Consider the following 22,285-nt stretch of genomic DNA (forward strand, 5'->3'; position numbering starts at 1 on the left):
ATCCTGGCATGCTCCATCACACCAATCTGGACATACAGAAGCGAATGTTGGATGATGCAGAGAAGCATTGAGGCTGCAGCGTTGTGGTTTTTCAGGTGAGTAATGAAGATATCTTGGGCATTACTAATGAAGATGTGCAAGTAAAATCTGAGCCCAAAAGAACTCTGCTGCCCAAGATCAGGGAGAGACAGTTGGAATTTCCTGGGCACGTAATAAAAGATGTCATGATTTAGAAAGTCTGATGCTGATGGGAAAGATTGATGGTAAAAGAGATCGAAGTAGACAAAGAATGATCTTTTTTGAAGAATCTTGCCAGCTGGGTGCATGTACCGCCAACAATGGTAGACTCCTCTAGAGCAAGATTTACATGGAGCACGATTAACATGGTTGCCAATGCCCTCTTAGGGCAAAGGGAGGTAGGTTGAGGGGTGAATATTGGCCAGGACACTCGGACAAGTCACCTACTTTTAATCAAATAGCTCCATGAGGTCTTTTACAACCATGGCCTTGCCAGTGATGTCCACATCCCATGAATGAATCTATTAAAAAAGCTGCAGGGCAGGTAGATCCTCAATTTAACTTCACATCCATAAGACAGTACCTCTGACAGTGCAGCAGTCCCTCAATACTGCAGCTTGGATTATAGCTTCAGGTTTCTGGTTGTGGGACTTGAACTAATGACCTTCAGAGGCAAGTGTGCTATCCACGGAATCAGTTGGCAACTTGATATGAAAATTAAGATACAGGGTATTAAAAATAGAGAAGCTTCACTAATTGAGACATTGTGTAGAATCGTCCCAAATTTGTACTAAGTGCGGTAGTGAGCAGGTAAAACTGTTTTGCCCGTTGGCCGCAATGGCCGTTTTTCATGCCATATTGTCCCAATCGCACCATTTAATTATGCATTCCCGGGAAACACGCCGTTTCCATGGTAGACAGGCTCTCATTTGCCCGCCACGCCATGACCTCACCGCTTGAGCATGCAGGGCGCCATATTTAAGTAAGTAAGTATTTAAATAATAGTAAGTAGGTAAGTTCTATATATATAAGTCCAGCCGCACGTACACATCTCAATGCTTCCAGCCCACTACTGCTGCAGAGAAGACACAGCCCTGAAAGGCAAAAAGACTGCAGCCCCCCAGGTTCAATGACGCGTCCCTCGAGCGCCTCTTAGATGCAGTGGAGGCCCACCACAACGGCCCCTCTCCCTGCTCTGGATGCAGGATGGTCAACCTCACTAATCCGCCTTGGGAGCCAGTGGCAGCGGTGGTCAGCAACAACACCCTTCACAAGAGGACAGCCACCCAGTGCCACAAGAGGATGAATGATCTCCTCCGTTCCACCAGGCTGTTATTCTTCTCATCATTCTCAGCTCACACCCTCATAAACCCATCACACATCCACAGGGCCCTCACTCACTGCCAGTTCAAGGGACTTCACCATTCACTGTCTTACACTCACCGTCATCGTCCTAATCCCATCCATGGGACTACTCTGCACACACAGGCCACGCATACTTATCATCTTGCCTGGCAGGCATATTGCTTATACTCTCTCCACCTCTATTCATCCAGAACAAGCTAGCACACAACAAGAGGGAGAGGTCATAGACCAGTGGAGGAAAGCCTGAAATCAAGGTCCCCACGCACTTTGGAAACAGAGCTATCCAGCTGGCTGGTGAGGATCTGGATCGGTCCTGTGCTGACGATGAGGTCGGCGCTGCTGTACCAAGTGAAGATCCAGCAGTGCAACATCCATCAGACAACCATGCCGTGAATGATGTGTCCTGTTTCACAGGCCACTGCCATACACTAATTATCTCCCCTTGCTTCTGCAGGCACATCTGGGAAACAGCCAATGGAGCCCATGACCCAGGGCCTCCAACCAAGCCCCGAAAAAACCTCTGAAGAGGAATCTGGAGGCACCCTCCCTGAAGTCCTGTCACAGCGCTCACCCACACCCTCCACCAGCGCAGAGACACACACCTCGGTGGAACCTAGCTTTACAGTAGGCTCGGGATCACAATCTGGTGAGCACATAGCACAGTCCGATCCACAGCAGGCGGTGGCAGGGACTTCCCCATCCAGCACTCGGAGGACTGCTGGAGGTCAGACATTTGCTGAGTCAGATGATGAGCCTCTGGACTCAGTCATGTCACAGTTGCTGGAGTTCAAAGGCAAGCTTGGGAACATCAGGAAGGGATGTCCGCTGCACTCCTCAGATTGCAAGGTACGATGGAGGAGTCCATCCGCCTTCACTCTGAAGTGATAGTGACAGCATGCCAACACACTGAGGTCAACACTGGTAGGATGGCGGCTGCTATTGAGACCTTGGCCCAGGACGTCACTCCTGCACTGCTGCGTGGGCTCAACTCTATCACTGACGCCTTGGCTGGCCTCCAACAGTGTGTACACTTGATCTCATTCCAGTTACCCCCTCTCCACAAGGAGTCAGCCAGGGTCCCTTGGGCACCCATAGGGAGGGGGATCAGTAGGTGTACCCCCTCCGGGGCCATCCACCCAGGTGACGTCGGGTTTCTGACCCATCTGAATCTCCTCTTCTTGTGACCTCAGCAGCTCCATCTCCACAGGCTGAGGAGGGTCTCACTGCCACACAGCAGGACTCCGAAAGCAGGCTGGGGCTCTCCAGGTCTCGGCCCTCCAGAGGAAACCCACCAAGATCATCACAGGGCGTCAAAGTCAGCAGGCTGTCTCCACCTCCGCTGTAGATGTCCAAGATATACCGGCAGGGTTAGGAAAGTTAAGAAGATGTAGTTGCACAGCCTGGGCACGGGTACATAATGTTCACTTTTGTAAATAAACTCTCAAGAATGTCTCCCTTCCTATGGCTCCTTGTTCTGATGAACAGTGTTCATGTCACTCAGATGTGAAACATTTCTGCACAAGATAAAAGGCAGGTCTCTCAGTCCAGGGCCTCTTCCCTGCACTTTGTGCAACCTTCAGACCAAAGTGATGGTCCGGCCTCACACTCCCTGGACACATTAGTGATGCCTGGACCTCAATGGTGCTAGTCATTGTTGCAAGAATGTCATGGGCAGGGGTCACTGAGTTCCGGCAATCTCTCGGTGTGCTCTCAGTACCTTTAAAGGAGGGCTGGCCCCCATCTCTTCAGCAGCTGTCACCAGTGGAGCTGTGCCCCTGAAGGGGTCAGGTGCTGAATGTAGATAAAGGATCAGATGCTTCTAAAGTGCGAATGGAAGCCCTTGTGGTTGACATAGTTGACCGTGTGTCACAATGGAGATCTGAGCACCACGTGAATGCAGTCACTGGTGCCCTGCACCTGTGGGAAAACCAAGATCTGGGAAAATCCTATCGCTGTTGCACCCGGCTGTCCTGTCCATTAGAGGAGAGGTACAGCAAGCTGTGATTAAGAGAGGCAGGAAATTGGAGAAGGAGTTCGATTAAAGGATGGGAAAGAAATGGCAAATACCCTTGAATGCAGAGAAATGCATCACTGAATCTCCCACTATCAACATCCTAGGGGTTACCATTGACCAGAAACTGAACTCAGACAACCATATACATACTGTGGCTGCAAGAGCTGGTCAGAGACTGGGAATTCTGTGGAAAGCACCTCACCTTCTGACTCCCCAAAGCCTGTTCACCATCTACAAGGCACAAGCCAGCAGTGTGATGGAATACTTCCCACTTGCCTGGATGAGTGCAGCTCTAACAACATTCAAGAAGTTCAGCACCATCCAAAAGAAAGCAGCCTGCTTGATTGGAACCCCATCCCACCAATTTCAACATTCATTTCCCCCACAATCCATGCACAGTAGCAGCAGCGTGTACCATCTACAAGATGCACTGCACCAAGTCACCAAGGCTCCTTCAACAACACCTTCCAAACCTGCGACCTCTATCACCTAGAAGGACAAGGGTAGCATGGGAACATTACCACCTGGAAGTTTCCCTCCAAGCCACACACCAACCTGACTTGGAACTATATCGCTGTTCCTTCACTGTCACTGGGTCAAAATCCTGGGGCTCCCTTCCTAACAACACTGTGGGTGTTCCTGCTCCACATGGACGGCAGCAATATCAAGAAGACAGCTCACTACCATCGTAGGGATCAGTACTTGGGCCCTAGTTATTCACAATATATATATTTCAATGATTTGGATGAGGGAACCAAATGTAATGTTTACTAGTTTGCTGATGAAACTTGGTGGGGATGTGAGCAGTGAGGAAGGTGATGAGAGGCTTCAAGGTGATTTAGACAGGTTGACTGTGTGGGCAAATACATGGATAAGTGTGAAGTTATCCACTTTGGTAAGGAAAACAGAATGGCAGAGTGTTATTTAAATGGTAATAGATTGGGAAATGCTGATGTACAAAGGGACCTGGGTGTCCTTGTACACCAATCACTGAAAGCAAGCATGCAGGTGCAGCAAGCAGTTGAGAAGGCAAATGGTATGTCGGCCTTCATTGCGAGAGGACTTGAGTACAGGAGCAAGGATGTCTTACTGCAGCTGTACAGGGCCTTGGTGAGATCACACCTGGAGTATTGTGTGCAGTTTTGGTCTCCATACTTCAGAAAGGATATACTTGTCACAGAGGGAGTGCAGCGAAGGTTCACCAGACTGATTCCTGGGATGGCTGGGATTGTCGTATGAGGAGAGATTGGGCCGACTAGGCCTGTATTCACTGGAGTTTAGAAGAATGAGAGAGGATCTCATTGAAACATATAAAATCCTTTCAGGGATAGACAGACTGGATGCAGGGATGATATTTCCTCTGGCTGGGGGGTCTAGAACAAGGGGTCACAGTCTCAGGATATGGGGTAGACCACTTAGGACTGAGATGAGAAGAAACATTCTTCAATCAGAGGGTGGTGAACCTGTGGAATTCTCCACCACAAAAGGTTGTAGAGGCCAAGTCACTGAATATAGTTAAGAAGGAACAAAAACAGAATTACCTGGAAAAACTCAGCAGGTCTGGCAGCATCGGCAGAGAAGAAAAGAGTTGACGTTTCGAGTCCTCATGACCCTTCGACAGAACTTGAGTTCGAGTCCAAGAAAGAGTTGAAATATAAGCTGGTTATATTTCAACTCTTTCTTGGACTCAAACTCAAGTTCTGTCGAAGGGTCATGAGGACTCGAAACGTCAACTCTTTTCTTCTCCGCCGATGCTGCCAGACCTGCTGAGTTTTTCCAGGTAATTCTGTTTTTGTTTTGGATTTCCAGCATCCGCAGTTTTTTTGTTTTTATAATTAAGAAGGAAGTAGATAGATTTCTGGACTCTAAAGGTGCCAAGGGGTATGGGGAGAGCACATGAGTATGATGTTGAGATAGAGGATCAGCCATGTGAATGGCGGAGCAGGCTCGAAGGGCCAATTGATTTACTCCTGCTCCTATTTCCTATGTTTTTCAAAGGAAATTAAGGATGGACAACAAATGCTGGTCTATCCAGGGACATCTGCATTCCATGAATGAATAAATTTTAAAAATATGAATGATGTGAAGGGAAAACTAAAGTTCATTTTTATTCTTTCATGCGATGTCGGTGTCGCTGGCAAGATCAGCATTTATTGCTCATCCCTAATTGCCCTTGAACTGAGTGTCTTGCTAGGCCATTTCAGAGGGCAGTTAAGACTCAACCACATTTAGGGTACGTCTAGAGTCATATGGAGACCAGACCAGATAATGACAGCAGATTTCCTTCCCTAAGGAGAATTAAGGAACTAGATGAGTTTTCACAACAATGAACGATACTTTCATGGTCACCAAGCTGACTGGATATTCCATATTTTATTAATTAAATTTAATCAGGTGCTGTGGTGAGATTTGAACTTGTACCCTGAGAACATTAGAATAGATTTCTGGTTTGCTAGTTTAGTGACAGTAACATTGTACCACCACCGATGAAACAGCCCTAAGTGGTATAACAATACATCTCATTGCCTCTCCAGGCAGCAAGTTCCATACATTCACTCACCTCTGTGTAATGTAACTACATATAAACTCTCTGGTGATCTTCCTCAGTTTGGTTTAAATCTGTGCACCCTTACTATAGAGCTTGTCATTATGTCAAATTTATTATTATAATCAACGGTAAAAGCAAACATTTGATTATGGGATTTGCAGTGCACTTTTTTTCATAACTATTACCAAAGGTGACCATACGGTGTCAGCATTGGGTAAGTTTAAATACCCCCCTTCAGGCCTGAAACACTGATGAAACACTCCACTGGGTTTGAGCACAGGCTGATATAGTTAATGAAGGATGATGATGTTCAGCTGGTTACTGAACATGCCTGCCCCAATGATTTGTCTATTATCTATCAATTATTACCTGCAGATCTGCAAGTCTATAAACTGTTCAAAGTCTTCCCACAAGCCAGCATTGTCCTTATTTGCCCCCCTTTCCCCTCCTGAATCTCTGATTTGTGTTGAGTTATCTGTCCTCAGCTGGGGTGAAGATCGGGGTGATACAGGGTCATATTGAACCTGAGCCATTGATGGGGTAAATGAGCCTGGATTCCTGCTCCAGATCGCTATGCAGTAAACTCTTCTTGAATGTGTGCAGAAGATCAGTTTGGTTGTGGTTTTACCCAAAGCCAAATAGCTTGCTGTTATTCACTGAACATCTTACAAATAAAAAATGGCTGCTTCAGCAAGCTGCTGGAGGGAAAATCACACACAGTGTGAATCAACATCTTCATTAGTGTGGGTGAGGTAAAAAAAAAATTAAATGTGCCCATGTTCATTTTAAAATGAATTGCATTGAGTTTTTGATATAAGCAATGACATTATGAAATGAACTCTCTTCAAACCCTTCAAAGATAAAGTTTGTGGGATAGCTACAGCAGAATAATTATTTGCAACAGATGATTCAATGCAAATCAGAGATTCAGGAGGAGAAAGGGGGACAAATAAGGACAATGCTGGCTTGTGGGAAGGTTTTGAACAGTGGGAAGGTTTCTAGACTTGCAGATCTGCAGGTAATAATTGATAGATAATAGACAAATCATTGGGGCAGGCATGTTCAGTAACCAGCTGGACGTCATCATCCTTCATTAATGCAGAAAGCCCTCTTGAATACAAGGAAGAAGAATTTTCTATTGACAAGTTGGAACAATGAGCAGAATCGTTCATTTCCTTGTCTTCTCCAATAAGTGACCTGATGCTTTTAAGACAGGTTAGAATTTAGGTATTAATCTATAACTACTTGCATGCCCTCTGTTGGAAATTAATTTTTGTCCACTTTCTTGTTCAAGGGATACAGTCTTTTAATTAAATTGTTGTGTCAAAACGCACGTTGTGTTGAATCACATATACCTGGTTTCCCTCAGCTGGAAATGAAATAGTTATAAGAGGCTATAGGGTCAACTCCTGTATATTTGATAAATAGCTTGTACAATGTAAGGCTCAGATCATTGTTTCTTGACCTTTGGCCACTTCTCTCCTGTTGTCTTGGAAATGGACAAACCCGTCCCTTCCAGACTGCAACAGCAATGGGTGGTATTGTTATTGCATGAGAATATTCTTTCCAAAGTAAAGGGAGAGATGTTGTAATGTAATTTTAGCTAAACAAAATGAGTGATAGCCATTCGCTGACTCATTCCTCAGGGCAATGCATTGACCAATCAGGGTCAAGCCATCTGGTTTAAATTTCAAACAATGCTTGGCAGTTAATTGTCAGTCACCATCATTGGTGCATTCTCCATGGTAAAACCACTTGCTAACCAATCAGCACTCTCTTCACATAGAGTATAAATTGTTGTTTCCCCATTATGTTGGTATTCTTGCCAGGTGTTCTGATGAGTGCAAGATGAAAAGCTTAGACATGTTTCATTTTTTTCAGCACTACTTAATGTAAGAATGTTGTCTTCCCTTTACTGAGGCAATATTCATGTATTATCGATCACTTTCTGCCTCTTTATGGCTTTTCAAGAAACCTGACTGTTGGTCATTCAACCATTAATGTTTGTCTGTGTATTAGTGTTAGCTGTGGCTCAGTGGTTGCACTTTTCTCTCTGATGTTGTGGATTCAACTCCAGGGATTTGAGTATATAATCTAGGCTGACATTTCTTTTGTAGTACTGTGGGAGTGCTGCAGTGTTGGAGGTGTGGACGATTTTCAATTTTAAATATAACTTGTACTGTTGCCATAAAACTGCTTTGAAAGAAACAGAAAATAAAGAACATGACTGAGGGAATAAATTATTTTTAAAAAACAATAAAACAACAGAAAAATTATCCTGTTTCCCTGAAGTTCTAGGTTGAATTCTAAGCCTATTTTGAAGCAACACAATTGTAGGAAATTTGGGTGTCTGCCTCTTGAAACTGGAGTAGGGATAATAGAGCTGTTATCTTGAGCTGAAGTGGGTGGGGGCACAGGGATCAATTAGATTGGGGTAAACGCTTGGGGAAATTCAGCCACAAAGTAATTCCTAGTGAAATGCATTTGTGCCTGGGTTTATTTGCAGTATGGGGGTAGATGGTGGTACAGTGGTAATGTCACTGACTAGAATTTCAGAAACTTTGGGGACCTGGGTTCCAATCTTACCATGGCAGATGGTGAAATTTGAGTTCAGAAAAAAAAAATCAGGTATTAAAAGTCTGATGATAACCATCAAACCATTGCTTTTGGTTGTAAAAACCTATCTGGTTCACTAATGTCCTTTGGGGAAGGAAATCTGCCATCCTTACCTGGTCTGGCCTACACGTGACTCCAGGCCCACAGCAATGTGGTTGACTCTTAAATTAGGGACTGGCAATAAATGCAGGTCCAGCCAGTGACGCCCACATTCCCATGAATGAATATAAAAAAAAGTGCATCCCTGGGTGCAAAGATGCACAGAGCTTACCCTTTGGATGGGGAAAGTGGCTTCCCTGCGGGGCAGTCTAGCAAAATCACTTCAAATTCCTTTTTCCCCACTTCGGCACCCCCCCCCCAAACCCAACCCAACCCAACCCAACCCACCTCCTCTCCCACCAAAAAAATGCTTCTCACTTATTCCTCTTCTGTGCTTCCGCTTCCCATCCCAAATTTATGCTCATTCTTTAGAAAGACTTCAGTGTTCCCTTTTATTTTACTGGGGTACTTTTTCCTCTCTTCACCCCATTCTTTCTCTATTCTGCGTTTGGCCTTTCCGCACTTTGCTTGATTCTCCACTGCGTTATGGATCTGCTATTCACCGTAGAATGGTACAGCATAAAACGGGGCCGTTCAGCCCATCGTGCCTGTGCTGGCTCTTTGAAGGAAGCATCCAATTCATCCCATTCCCCAGATTCCCCACCCCTCAAGTATTTGTCCAACATCTTTCTTTTTAAAAAAAAACTTTGCACAAAAGAAGAAAGAAGTTTTATTCTTTATACTGGGGAACAAAAGTCTTGCTGAAGAAGAAATTTGCTGGTGGAACCAATAGGAGTGCTGGAGCTCAGCTTTGCCATGTCCCATAGGTGGGAGTGGAGTGTGTGGACACAGGGAGAGACAGTGAGAGGAGGGAGGGGGGGGGGAAAGATTACAGAATCGAGTAAAAATCGAAGGAAGTAATCTTGTGAATTATTTGCATTGAAGAAGATTTTATTCCCCTCTTCACACCCTACCCTCCTCCCCACCCCCCCTCCCCTCCCTACCCCCCCCCCCCCCCCCCCCCCACCCTTCCCTCTCTGTCTCTTGATTTTTGTTGCTGCTGAGAAGATGTCTGAGCTGGTTTGCGAGCTGCTGGGGGAGCGGCTGACGGACCGCGATCAGGCCGAGGTGGAGAGCTCTCCGCTGGGCTCCGACGGCCGGCTTCTCGCCCTCTACTTCGGCTGCAGCTGGAGCGCCTCGTGTAAGCAGTTCAACGCGGCGCTCGGCGACTTCTACAGCCGCTTCAAGCAAGGGGAGCACGGCGACAAGCTGGAGGTGGTGTTCATCAGCTCCGAGGAGGAACACAAACCCTGGCAGGAGTTCGTCGGCCAGATGCCCTGGCTAGTGCTCCCTTTCCAAGACAAGGAGAGGAAGGTAACTGAAGGCAGGGGATACAATATTACATACTGGGGATACAGAATTGCACACAGGCGATTATAGTATTGCACACCTCCCAGTCTGCTGTACAGATCCTCTCTATATTTGCAACCTCGGCCCCCTTGCTCCTAATTGTCACAAACATTCCTGTTTTAAACCTTTCGTAACTCCACTTAAACCTATTTGTTGACATAAACACATAGATGTTTATTTTAAGAACACTGTTGCTTAAGTAATGTTACTGTTTTGTAGGGCTAATTGGAGAGCCTTGTTTCGAAGAGCCAACACAGGCACGATGGGCTGAATGGCCTCCTTTTGTTCTATATGATTCTATAATAAAGGGTACCAGCACTTCTTTTCTAGTAGCATATATCCCTCTTTTATTTCACTGAGAATAGATTGAGCTTTCATTTACTGTGCCATAGTTTTGTTCACCTAATGATGGTCCTTTCTCTCTGCATTTCCACTGTATCCACACATACCTATGAAAACTGCAGAATGTTATGAGGCTTTTGGGGGGGGGGGGGGAGTGTAGATTGATTGGCATGACCCAGCTAAGAGGATTATGTGGAAATCTTTTTATTCAGAAGAGTGACCATACTGCAAAATGCTGGAGTTTTGGTTGGCGACTGGGAATATTTTGAACTCTCCGAAGTGGTTATTCTACCAGTTCTCATTGTGTTGAGTGCACGTCTGCATTTGGTGCAAATTTTAACATTTTATGCTGTGATATTAGAAAGGAACAAGCCTAACACCAGATATCATTGCAGCATCGATTTTCATTGCCCACCTCTGCCCCCTGTTGCAAGACACATTAATGTTTATGGATCTTTTTATACATAAGCTGATCCAGTAAATCATGTCAACTTCCGTATTTGCATACTGAGTAACTTTTGTTGAGTGGTTAAAATGGACATCTTAAATTTCCTGTGAAGTTTGACATTGGTTGCCAGCTCAGGAGTTTGTGCATCTTCACACTGCCAGCAATCCCCTCTCCTCCTGACCTCTTGGTGTTTGCAAAGCTGTAGTAAGTGGGGAGACCGACATCTCTGTGGGCTGCCCCTGTATTTGGGCATTTTCAAAGCTGAGCCTTCGCTTAAAATGACAAGTACCTCCAAACTGTTGTTGCTGTTGTAAAAAAAAATGCATCATTTGAGTGGAAGCCCAGTCAAGAGTCATTGGGGGGGTGGTGGTGGGGGAGGGATTGTTAGGGAGACATGCAGGTGAAATGGTGGTGCTTTGGGGATTTGTCCAGTGTTCTGTAATCCCTGTAACCTCAGGGAGCAGAAGTTGCATTTTGTGAATTTGCATGTGCTGTTCCCAGTGTCAGCTTGAGGTCACTCCATTGTATAGTGGTTGTTTATTAAAGAGGGTTCAATATTCGCCTCCCTCCCCACCCTCAGAGGAGGTAGCCTCAAGGCTGTGTTCAATCCGAACAGCAGTTACGATATCCTGTCTCCTTTATGCCGTACATGCTGAGAGTTGCTGACTTAAGGTGGATGGCCAGGTTTCAGGATGAGGCAAAACTGGAAAAGCCCACTGAGGAAGCCAAGTGGGATGAAGCATTCCATGAGGAATCTAAGTTAATGTCACTAATTGCTCAGGCTGTGGGGTAGAAATTGTTCCAGCCTCTTCACCACATATAATAATTTCATCTTTTGGAAAATTTGCTTTTATTTTCCCTCTCAGACTATCTGGTATTCAATTGCCAGTCCTCAGATAACCCATCTTATTCTGTGTTTAGTTGTCAGTGCTTCTGCCCCTGACGCAGATAAACATTTCAGCTCCACCTGTGATTGGTTTTGTTTTGATTTTTTTTTTTGATAGCCTTAATTCTTCTCATTTTCTCTCTCCTACTTTTCTAGTTTCTTTTTAAACACACGTGTTTAGTAGGAGTTCAGGGGAAAATATTAGCACTTATAGCATCTTCAGCATTTCTCACTTGTGACTTAGTGGGGAGCAGTGTTACCTCTGAGTGAGGGATTGTGGGAGTGAGTCTCACTCCAGGGACTTGAACACAAAACCTATGCTGCCAGCCCAATGTGGTGCTGAGGGAGGGCTGCAATGTTGTCTTTTGGATGAGATGTTAAACTGAGATCCTGCCTGCTCCCTCAAGAGGATGTAAAAGATCTCCCAAGGCTATTATGAAGAAGAGCAGGGAAGTTCTCAGTGGTGTCCTGGCCAATATTTCTTCCTCAATCGGCATCACAAAAAAGCAGAGTATTTTGGCCTCTTTTTTTTTTAGTTCATACGCAGGATGTGGGCGTCGCTGGCTGGGCCAACATTTATTGTCCATTCCTAGTTGCCCTTGAGAAGGTGGCGGTGAGCTGCCTTCTTGAACTGTTGCAGTCCATGTGGTGTAGATACACCCACAGTGCTGTTAGGGAGGGAGTTCCAGGATTTTGATCCACTATCACGTTACTGTTTATGGGTGCTTTGTGAATGCAAATTGTCTGCTGTAATTGCTACATTACGAGGCAGGACTACACTTCAAAAACGTGACTGCAAGGACGTGATGTACAAATCTCTAGGCAAAGGTGGGGGATACTTACCCAACGTTGCTTTCATCCTGATGGCCACTTTTGAAAGTGGCTGCATCAAACTGTCCATAGACATTTGGTATACAAAAAACCAAGTGCCAATACGTGCTGAGCTTTTATCTGTCCCTGGTGTTGCGAAAGATGGGCCTGTCTAATTTGCAGTGCAAAACTCGTCAGCTGGACAGTGTTGTACTGTCTGTCCCTCGTGCAAAAGTTTATGCAGAAAAACACCTTTGATCACATGGCCATCAGGCAGTGGTTCGCATGTAATGTCTTTGAGGCCCTGTGGGAAATGGACTCGGTGGATCCTGTTGGATGGTTCCCTGAGCAGACTGTCAGTCATTTGGCAGAATGCCTCATTGTCAGAACTTTCAAAGAAACACCAAGACGTAGCTTGGCTCGTGGTGAGAAGGGTCCTCCCCATCAGATCGTTCCTGCATGCTTGGAGTCTCTCTGCCTTTGCAGACTGCCCTCAAGGGGGGCTGAGGGGAAGGTGACCATTGTCCATCTACTTCTGAAATATGCCTTTGCAAAGAAGGTCTGGAGAGAGATGTAGTGGTTTTTGTCGTGTTTCATCGTGAGCAGCTCTGTGATGCCGGACTCTGTGCTCTATGGGCTGCTCCCAGGGATGCACACTGAGATAAACATCAGCTGGTGCTGGAGGATCATCAACTTGGTGAAAGACACTCTTTGTTCTGCCTGAAACTTGTTGGTCTTCCAGCGCAAAGAGTTGTCCCTGACCGAGTGTTGCAGACTGGCACGTTCCAAGGTCCAGCACTACGTGCTGAGGGAGGCACTAAAGCTTGATGCAGCTACTGCAGAGGCTCAATTGGCAAAGGCCATTGTCTCAGGCCTTACAGCCATAGTGCACTGAGAGGTTGGAAATCATGGAAAACCCCTCAGGCTGTATGTTCACGAAATGAATATTGTAAGTGTAACCTGTAATTATAAGTGAGGTACTTCAGAGTGCCTCATGCTGTATGGAAAGGAGCTGATGTGTTTTCCATTTTATGTAATATTAAATCTGAACTGTTATGTATGTACTTTTACAAATTTGATGAACAAAGTGTATTTTTGGAGGAAGAAAGCACTTTAGATGCCCTGAGGTCCCAAAAGGCATGATGTAAATGTAGATTTTTTTTCTCAAGATGTTCCAAAGCATTTCAAAGTTGACCACTTTATGTTAGCATGATTTACTGTTGTTCTTTAGGCATAAACAGTTACACTTTTGGTGGAACAAAAACAGAAAATGCTGGAAAAACTCAGCAGGTCTGGCAGCATCTGTGGAGAGAAAGACAGAGTTAACGCTTCGAGTCCGTATGACTCTTCTTCAGATCTCTGAACAGTTCTTCGGAGCTCTGAAGAAGAGTCATACGGACTCGAAGCGTTAACTCTGTCTTTCTCTCCACAGATGCTGCCAGACAAAGAACAAAGAAAAGTACAGCACAGGAACAGGCCCTTCGGCCCTCCAAGCCTGCGCCGATCATATTGCCCGTCAGCTAAAACATTTTGCACTTCCAGGGTCTGTATCCCTCTATTCCCATCCAGACCTGCTGAGTTTTTCCAGCATTTTCTGATTTTGTTTCAGATTTCTAGCATCTGCAGTATTTTGCTTTTATCTTGCTGTTTTGGTGGTGCTGGCCACGTGGGGAATGTTGGTCAGGGAACTGGGAGAACTCCCTGCCATTCTTCAATCTTTTATATCCACCTGAGTGGGCAGAGGTCTCACCTGAAAGATTGTACCTTTGCAATGCGGAGATTTCTGCTGAGGCATGAGTGTCGGCCTAGGGTTATGTACCAAAACCTGAGAGTGCGCTTGAACTCCAGGACCATGTGAAGTAAGGGTGACTTTTCCAGCACTGAACCAGCCTAAGTAAATAAAAACAAAAAAACTGCAGATGCTGGAAATCCAAAACAAAAACAAAAACAGAATTACCTGGAAAAACTCAGCAGGTCTGGCAGCATCGGCGGAGAAGACAAGAGTTGACGTTTCGAGTCCTTATGACCCTTCGACAGAACAGTTCTGTCGAAGGGTCATGAGGACTCGAAACGTCAACTCTTTTCTTCTCCGCCGATACTGAACCAGCCTGAGTACTTGTGTTTGTCAATTTTCAGCTCACTGATGAGCTGCACTAAGAGGACTGGAGATTGGATCAAACAGTATCCTTCAGGTTCACAGGGCAAAAAGCTCCATCCTTCTATTGGTGGCTGGATTCCCTTTTCCCAGTTGGGATCTGTCTCTTATACGAGGGGCTACATTGTCCAATCGGTGCCTGAACAGCTTCTGCACAGTTATTTCCATTCCTTCAATTGTTACAGCAGCATGTGCTTGGCATTGTATGGTCAAGTCCCATAACTTCTGTCTTAGTCAGTACTTCCCTACAAAGCATCTTAGAATATTTTGGTATGTGAACAGTGATGTGTAAGTATTTATAACAACAACATCTTGCATTCACATATCACCTTTCACATTGTGAAATGTTCCAAGGCATTTCACTGGAGCATTATCTGACAAAATTTGACACCTAGCCACATAAGGATCTAGGCAGCTGAAGGCATGGCTGCCAATGAATGGATTATGAAAATAACACTTGACTTCCCTTCACCTGCATGTGAGACAAGATCCTGTGACAAACCTCAAACATTTAAATTGCAATTACATAGCTCTCAATGAATGGCATACTTAAAATAACCTGTTAAATCCGATCCCACAGATGCAGATAGTTGAATTTTGTAGAGCTGCTGTGAATAGATGTTGTCATGTTGCTGTATGATGCACCTCTTTAATCAGCCTATCCCCTGACTTCTGTTTCTGTTTTTAAATCGAGTGCAAGCTTCTATTGATTTTTTTCTGCTCTCTGTCCAAAACACATTGGTATGTTGTTCGAGTGCCATGGACAGACTCAGTGCTGACGTGTGCTTGTGGCTTTGCTTGCGTTGTTATTCGGTAGAGTCTGTGCATTGGATAAACATCCCATCTGACCAGCCTGTCTATATCCTCCTGTAATCTAAGGCTATCCTCCTCACTATTTACCACCCCACCAATTTTCGTGTCATCCGTGAGCTTACTGATCAACCCTCCTATATTCAAATCTAAATCGTTTATATATACCACAAACAGCAAGGGACCCAACACCGATCCCTGTGGAACCCCACTAGACACAGGCATCCAGTTACAAAAACACCCCTCGACCATCACCCTCTGCTTCCTGCCACATCCAAATTGCCTTGGATCCCATGGGCTCTTACCTTCATTATCAGTCTCCCATGCGGGACCTTATCAAAAGCCTTGCTGAAGTCCAAGTAGACTATGTCAAATGCATTGCCCTCATCTACACACCTGGTCACCTCTTCGAAAAATTCAATCAAGTTGGTCAGACATGACCCCTTAAAAAAACCATGCTGACTTCCTTGATTAATCCCTGCCTCTTCAAGTGGAGATTAATTCTGTCCCTCAGAATTGCTTCCAATAGTTTCCCCACCACTGAGGTTAGACTGACTGGCTTGTAGTTCCCTGGTTTATCCCTTCCTCCCTTCTTGACTAATGATACCCCATTGGCTGTCCTCCAGTCCTCTGGCATCTCTCCTGTGGCCAGAGAGGTATTGAAAATTATTGCCAGAGCCCCTGCTACCTCATCCCTTGTCTCACTCAACAGCCTGGGATACATTTCATCCAGGCCTGGAGATTTATCTACTTTTAAGCCTGCCAGACCACTTAGAACCTCCTCCCTTTCTATGCTAATTTCTTTAATTATATCACAGTCCTTCTGCCTGATTTCCATACCCATGTTGTCCCTCTCACTTGTGAACACCAACACAAAGTATTCATTTAGAACCCTACCTATGTCTTCCGGCTCCACACACAAATTAATTACCACTATGATCCTTAATGGGCCCTACTCTTTCCCTAGTTATCTTCTTACTCTTAATGTACTTGTAAAATAACTTTGGATTTTCCTTTATTTTACCTGCCAATGTTTTTTCATGCCCCTTTTTCTGCTCTCCTAATTTCCTTTTTAAAATCCACCCCCCCCCACAACATATTCTATAATCCTCTAGGGCTTCCACTGTTTTGAGCCCTCGGTATCTGCTTTAAGCCTCCCTTTTTCTCTTTATCCGATCCTGTATATCCCTCCACATCTAGGGTCCCTGGATTTATTGGTCCCACCCTTTGTCTTTACTGGAATATGTTGGCCCTGTACTCTTGCCCCTATTTCCTTCTTGACGCAGATTTACCTAAAAGTAGCTGCTCTCAGCCCACTCTGGCCAAATCATATCTGATCTTATTAAAACCGGCCTTCCCCCAGTTTAGAACTCTGATTTCTGGCCCATCCTTGTCCTTTTCCACAACAACCTTGAATCTAAAGGAGTTATGATCACTGTCTGCAAAATGTTCCCCCACTGATACCTCTACCACATTACCTAAGATTAAGTCCAGAACCGCCCCCTCTCTTGTAGGACCTTCTACATACTGGCTTAAAAAGCTCTCCTGGATGCATTTTAAGAATTCTGCTCCCTCTAAATCTATCACACTATGATTAACCCAGTTAATGTTGGGGAATTTGAAATCCTCCACTATTACTACCCTACTATTTTTACACTTCTCTGAAATTTGCCTACATACCTCCTCTATTATTTCTCTCTGACTGCTGGGAGTGTACTGTAGGCTCCCGAACAATGTGATTGCTCCTTTTTTTAAAGTTCTACCCATATGGCTTAATTTGAGGCACCTTCTAAGATGTAATCCCTCCTTACTGCTGTAATTGATTCCTTGATCAATATTCCGATACCCCCTCCTCCTTTACCTCCTTCCCTGCTTCGCCTGAAGACCCTGGAACATTGAGCCGCCAATCCTGCGCCTCTCTCAACCATGTCTCTGTGACAGTAATGACATCATACTTACATGTGGTAATTTATGCCCTCAACTCATCTGCCTTATTCGTCAGACTCGTTGCATTAAAATAAATACCACCCAACCTTGTCAAACTCCTTTGTGTCTTAAATGGCCTATAATTTATATGCCTTCCAGCTCACTTCTAATCTCTCTCTCTTCTAATTTTGGCTGTGCATCTTCCCCCCGGCTGAACCTCCTCTCAGGCTCCCATCCCCCTACCAAGTTAGGTTAAACCCTCCCCAACAGCACTAGCAAACTTCCCCGCAAGGATGTTGGTCCCATTTCGGTTCAGGTGCAACTGATCAGCCTTGTACAGGTCCCACCACCCCCAGAAACGGTCCCAATGTCCCAGAAATCTAAAGCTCTTCCTCCTGCACCATCTCTCCAGCCACGCATTCATTTGGACTAACCTCCTATTTCTATACACACTAGCGTGTGGCACTGGAAGCAATCTGGAGATTATTACCTTTTGAGGTCCTGTTTTTCAATCTGCTTCCTAGCTCCCTAAATTCTGCTTGCAGGACCTCATCCCTCTTTCCAGCTATGTCATTGGTACCTATATGTACCACGATCTCTGTCTGTTTGCCCTCCCTCTTTAGAATTCTCTGCAGCTGTTCAGTGACACCCTTGACCCTGGCACCAGGGAGGCAACACACCATCCTGGAGTCACATCAATTTTGCAGCACCATTGATGGATAAGCCTGCAGCTGCTTCCCAGAATTCCCACCTCACCTCTTTAAGACTCTCTTTAAAATCGCATCGCATTGACATCCCCATCCAGCATCTTTTCTCCTTCTCCTTTGTGTCCATTTATTTTCCTCATGTCTTTATGAAGCAGCTCGGATTGTTTATCTACATTAAAACTACCATTTAAATACAAGTTGTCATTGACTATCTCTTTTCTGCTTAATGGATTCTCCAATTTGTCAGCTCCATTGGTGAAAATTCAGGGCCATGAAGTACAGAATGCAACCAATTTAAACTCTAGGTCATATTGGAAATAGAAAACTGCATTGTAAAGACAAACATCTGGGTAATAGAAATCCAACAGAGAGGAACACATTTTACAACCAATACGGTTTTAACAAGCTGTTATCTTTCCTTGGATCTTGTTTGAGCTTTTTAATGGAATATATTAAAAACAAACCCATTGTTCTAAATGCTGATTTCTTTCTGACTGTTTAGAAAGCTGAGCTCCAAGTTCCATTTAGCCCTCCAGTACCCTGCCCAGTGTGATACTGAACTGTACAGACCAGGGAGGGCCCTGGGTTCTGCTTAGTCTACCCACCTCAGTCATGGTGACAGCAGGGATGCTGCAGCATTGAGTGCAGTGTCTCTGCACTGGACGAGAATAAGGAAATTGGTGAGACTCCCCCTCTCGGCCGCCACCTATGGTTGAATAGGTTCCAGCAATCGAACTCTCGTAATAAAGATCAACCACTTGGGTAAAATATCAGAGAGCTGTTGGCTGGCAGCTGTAGAACTCGACATGAAGTCCAGTCAATATTTCCAGGAGATGAATCACAATCACACCCCAATAGAGGATAGTTTCCTTTAAAAATGACTATGTTTCGAGCGTTGATGTCATGGTGTCAGAGACTGTATGGTGTCCTTTTGGATGTTGTTCTGGACCTGCGCCAATTACTTCCATTTCTCCCTTTTGATTCTTCTCCTTTTTCCCAAGCACTTCACCCAGCCAGACCAACTTTTAATCTCTCTCGTCCTGGATTCCTAACCCAAATCCCAGCCTTCCACTGTTCCTCAGCCTGCCTTCCTTCTACTGCCAGTCCATGTTGGAACAAACCTTGAACACACTCATGGCTACTCTCTGTACCTTTCTCAATATTTTCCAATGGACCCATTGCTGTCTCCTCAAGAGTAGCAATCCCAACTGCTCTATCCTTACTTCATCACACCCACTGTGGACTAACCTCACCAGCGTTCACCTCACTAACCAACTCTCCTTTACCGACAGATATAATCACTGCACCGAGACCACTCACTCACAGCCTCCAGAAACGTGTGCTTACCCAAAACTCTGCATCTCATATAACCCATACATCAAGTCCCATTCACCTGTCACCTTGTGTTCACTGACCTACTTTGGCTCCCAGCCTGGCAACGGATTTTAAAGAACAAGTTCACCCCTATTTTCAAATCGCAGCATGGCCTCACCCCATCCTCGTCACTGACCCCTTCCAACCCTACAATCTTCTGAGATCAGTGCGCTCCTTCAATTTTGGTCCCTAGCGCATTCCCGCTTTCCTTCGGTGACCATACCTTCAGTTACCTTGGCCACAAGCTCCAGAATTCCTTCCCTAAACCTCACTGCCTCTCGACCTCTCTCCCTCCTCCTTTAAGATGCTGCTTAAAACCTGCCACTTTGACCAAGCTTTTGGTGATCTGTTCTAAAGTTTTGTCTTGTGACTCGAAATCAAGTTTGGTCTAAACGCTCCTGAGGCGCAGGTTGCGAGCTTTTACTGTGTTGAATGCGCAATGTAAATACAAGTTGGTGATTACATTGGTAATATGGCATTGATGTAAATCATACCATCCCACACCTGTTCCTTCTACAGATCTGCCTTATAGTTCCTGCTACCTGCCCCACAATGGTGGCGTGGTCTTAATCAACAAGTTATCCCCTGGTCTCTTCCCCCAATCCTCTGGACCACTTTCATACACTTCAAACTATTCCACCCCCTGTCACTCTATTAGGCTCTTGCTGCATACTGCCTCACACTTGGTTTCTTCCTGGTTCCAGAAATTTGAGTACATAGTCCTGGCTGCAGGAGTGCTGCACCATCAGAAGTGCCATCTTTCAGATGGGGGTCTTAAAACAAGACCCTATCTCCCCACTTGGGTAAGCATTAAGAAGCCCCATGGTACCATTTTGAGGAGGAGCATGGGGTGGGTTGGAGGGGTGGGGTTCTACCCAGTGCCCTGGCCAATATTTATCCCGGAACCAGCAACACTTAAAGCAGGTTTTCTGATTGTTATCACACTGCTGTTTGCAGGACCTTGCTGTGCATTAATTGGCAGCTGCAATTAATGCTTTAGGCAGTTACTACTCTTCAAAAGTATTTCAGTACTATGGGGTGTTAGATGGGTCCCAAGCCATATGGTGAAGTATGAATCTAAACACAAATGCTCTACATGTTAGTAGGTTTATTTACTGAATGCAGCATCAGATATCTCTGTCTCCTACCTACCCAGCATCCCATTTATTCTCTTTTTTTCAAAATGAACAGAATAAACTAACTAGATAATGAGCCACCCCTTAAAGGATCACTGTGTTAAAAATAAAATTTTAAAGGAAACTTAGTAATTTAAATTAAAATGTCATTTTGGGCAGAGATAAGGCACTCCAGTGGCGCCCACTGGCCATGGAAGGCCTCGGGTGACTCTGGGGACGCTGCATGTTCCCTCTCCAGGGACACCTGGGTGCAGATGTAACCACAGAAGAGGGACAGGCAATTGGGAAGTGTGTGTGTGTGTGTGTGTGTGTGTGTGTGTGTGTGTGTGTGTGTGTGTGTGTGTGTGTATATAAAAGAAATCTGGCTAACAAGTGTACCGTTTATATGTACTTAATTAATCAATACCCTCCACCTGTTCATCCTTCAGTTTAACAATTAACATAACTTTAGCATAGGATATCCTAAGATCATGAAAGGTGCTATATAAAACCCAGTTTGTCCTTTGTGTTATCCTCCCTTAATTTCTGCCCTGAGTAGCTTCTTGTTTTAGCTGATTTTACTCTCCATCTTGACTTTCCCTGATCCCTCTCCTTCAAATTCACTTTCCTCTGGCCCACTCTAAACTTCATCCTCTAGATAAACTCACCTACCCTTACTCATGGCCACTTGTGGCCTCACTCTTTCTCTTGGCCTCTCTACTTCCATGGCCTCGTATCACCTTCATGGCTATCAAAACCGTTTTATTTTATCCCTTGCCCCAGCCATCCTCAATACCCTCTAATTCTCCTTCAACTCCGTTTCCTTCTGTGTACAACTTTGGAGGATTGGGGGTGGGGGGGGGGGGTGGGGAATGAAGTCTCCTTCCTTGCCCCTGCACTCAAACTGCTGAGCCTCTCACCTCTACAGCTGTTGGTTGGCCCATTAGGGCCCTTGCCTCTACCTTTCGATGCCCTCCACCCCAGCCAAGTCTTCATTGTTTATTGTTGCCCTGGTATGGGGCCTCATGTCCAAGGGGTACAAACTTGAGCATGTCAGGCTAAGCTGGTTTAGTCATGCAGCATCAGGCTTGGTTCTACCATGCTGAACTGTACCTTCACCTGCCTAGTCCCAACTTGTCCACCTTCCACTCCTTGCAGGACTTCATTGAAACCCACCTCTTCGACCATGCTTTTGGTGACCTGTCCTAATCTCTTTATTTTGGCTCAGTATCTTTTGTATTTAAACCTTGTGTTTACGTGAGGTGCCTTGGTATGTTTTTACAATGTTAAAGATTTTTCTTTAAATGTATTCTTTCGTGGATAGTGGGCATCGCTGGTAAGCCCAGTATTTGTTGCCCATCACTAATTGCCCTTGAACCGAGTGGCTTACTACAGAGGGCATCGCCGGAGGAGGCGTAGTGGTATTGTTGCTGGACTAGTAATCCAGAGACCCAGGGTAATGCTCTGGAGACCTGAGCTCAAATCCTGCCAAGGCAGATGGTAGAATTTGAATTCAATAAAAATCTGGAATTAAAAGTCTAATAATGACCAGGAAACCTTTGTCGATTGTTGTAAAAATCCATCTGGTTCACTAAGGAAGGAAATCTGCCATCCTTTCCTGGTCTGGCCTGCATGTGACTCCAGACCCACAGCTACATGGTTGACTCTTAAATGCCCTCTGAACAAGGGTGGTTAGGGATGG

General features: G+C 45.1%; 1 protein-coding gene across 1 annotated transcript in view; it reads left to right on the top strand.

Annotated features, from left to right (window-relative positions):
• Positions 1-9,638: 9,638 nt before the first annotated feature.
• Positions 9,639-22,285, top strand: part of nxn (nucleoredoxin) — a 229,165-nt gene continuing 216,518 nt past the window's right edge. The window contains exon 1 of the mRNA XM_041198421.1: positions 9,639-9,974. Coding sequence (XP_041054355.1) covers positions 9,669-9,974 — 306 coding nt within the window. The 5' untranslated portion in view covers positions 9,639-9,668. The remainder of the gene's footprint in view (positions 9,975-22,285) is intronic.

This window comes from Carcharodon carcharias, chromosome 10 (genome assembly GCF_017639515.1).
Source record: "Carcharodon carcharias isolate sCarCar2 chromosome 10, sCarCar2.pri, whole genome shotgun sequence".
NCBI lineage: Eukaryota > Metazoa > Chordata > Chondrichthyes > Lamniformes > Lamnidae > Carcharodon > Carcharodon carcharias.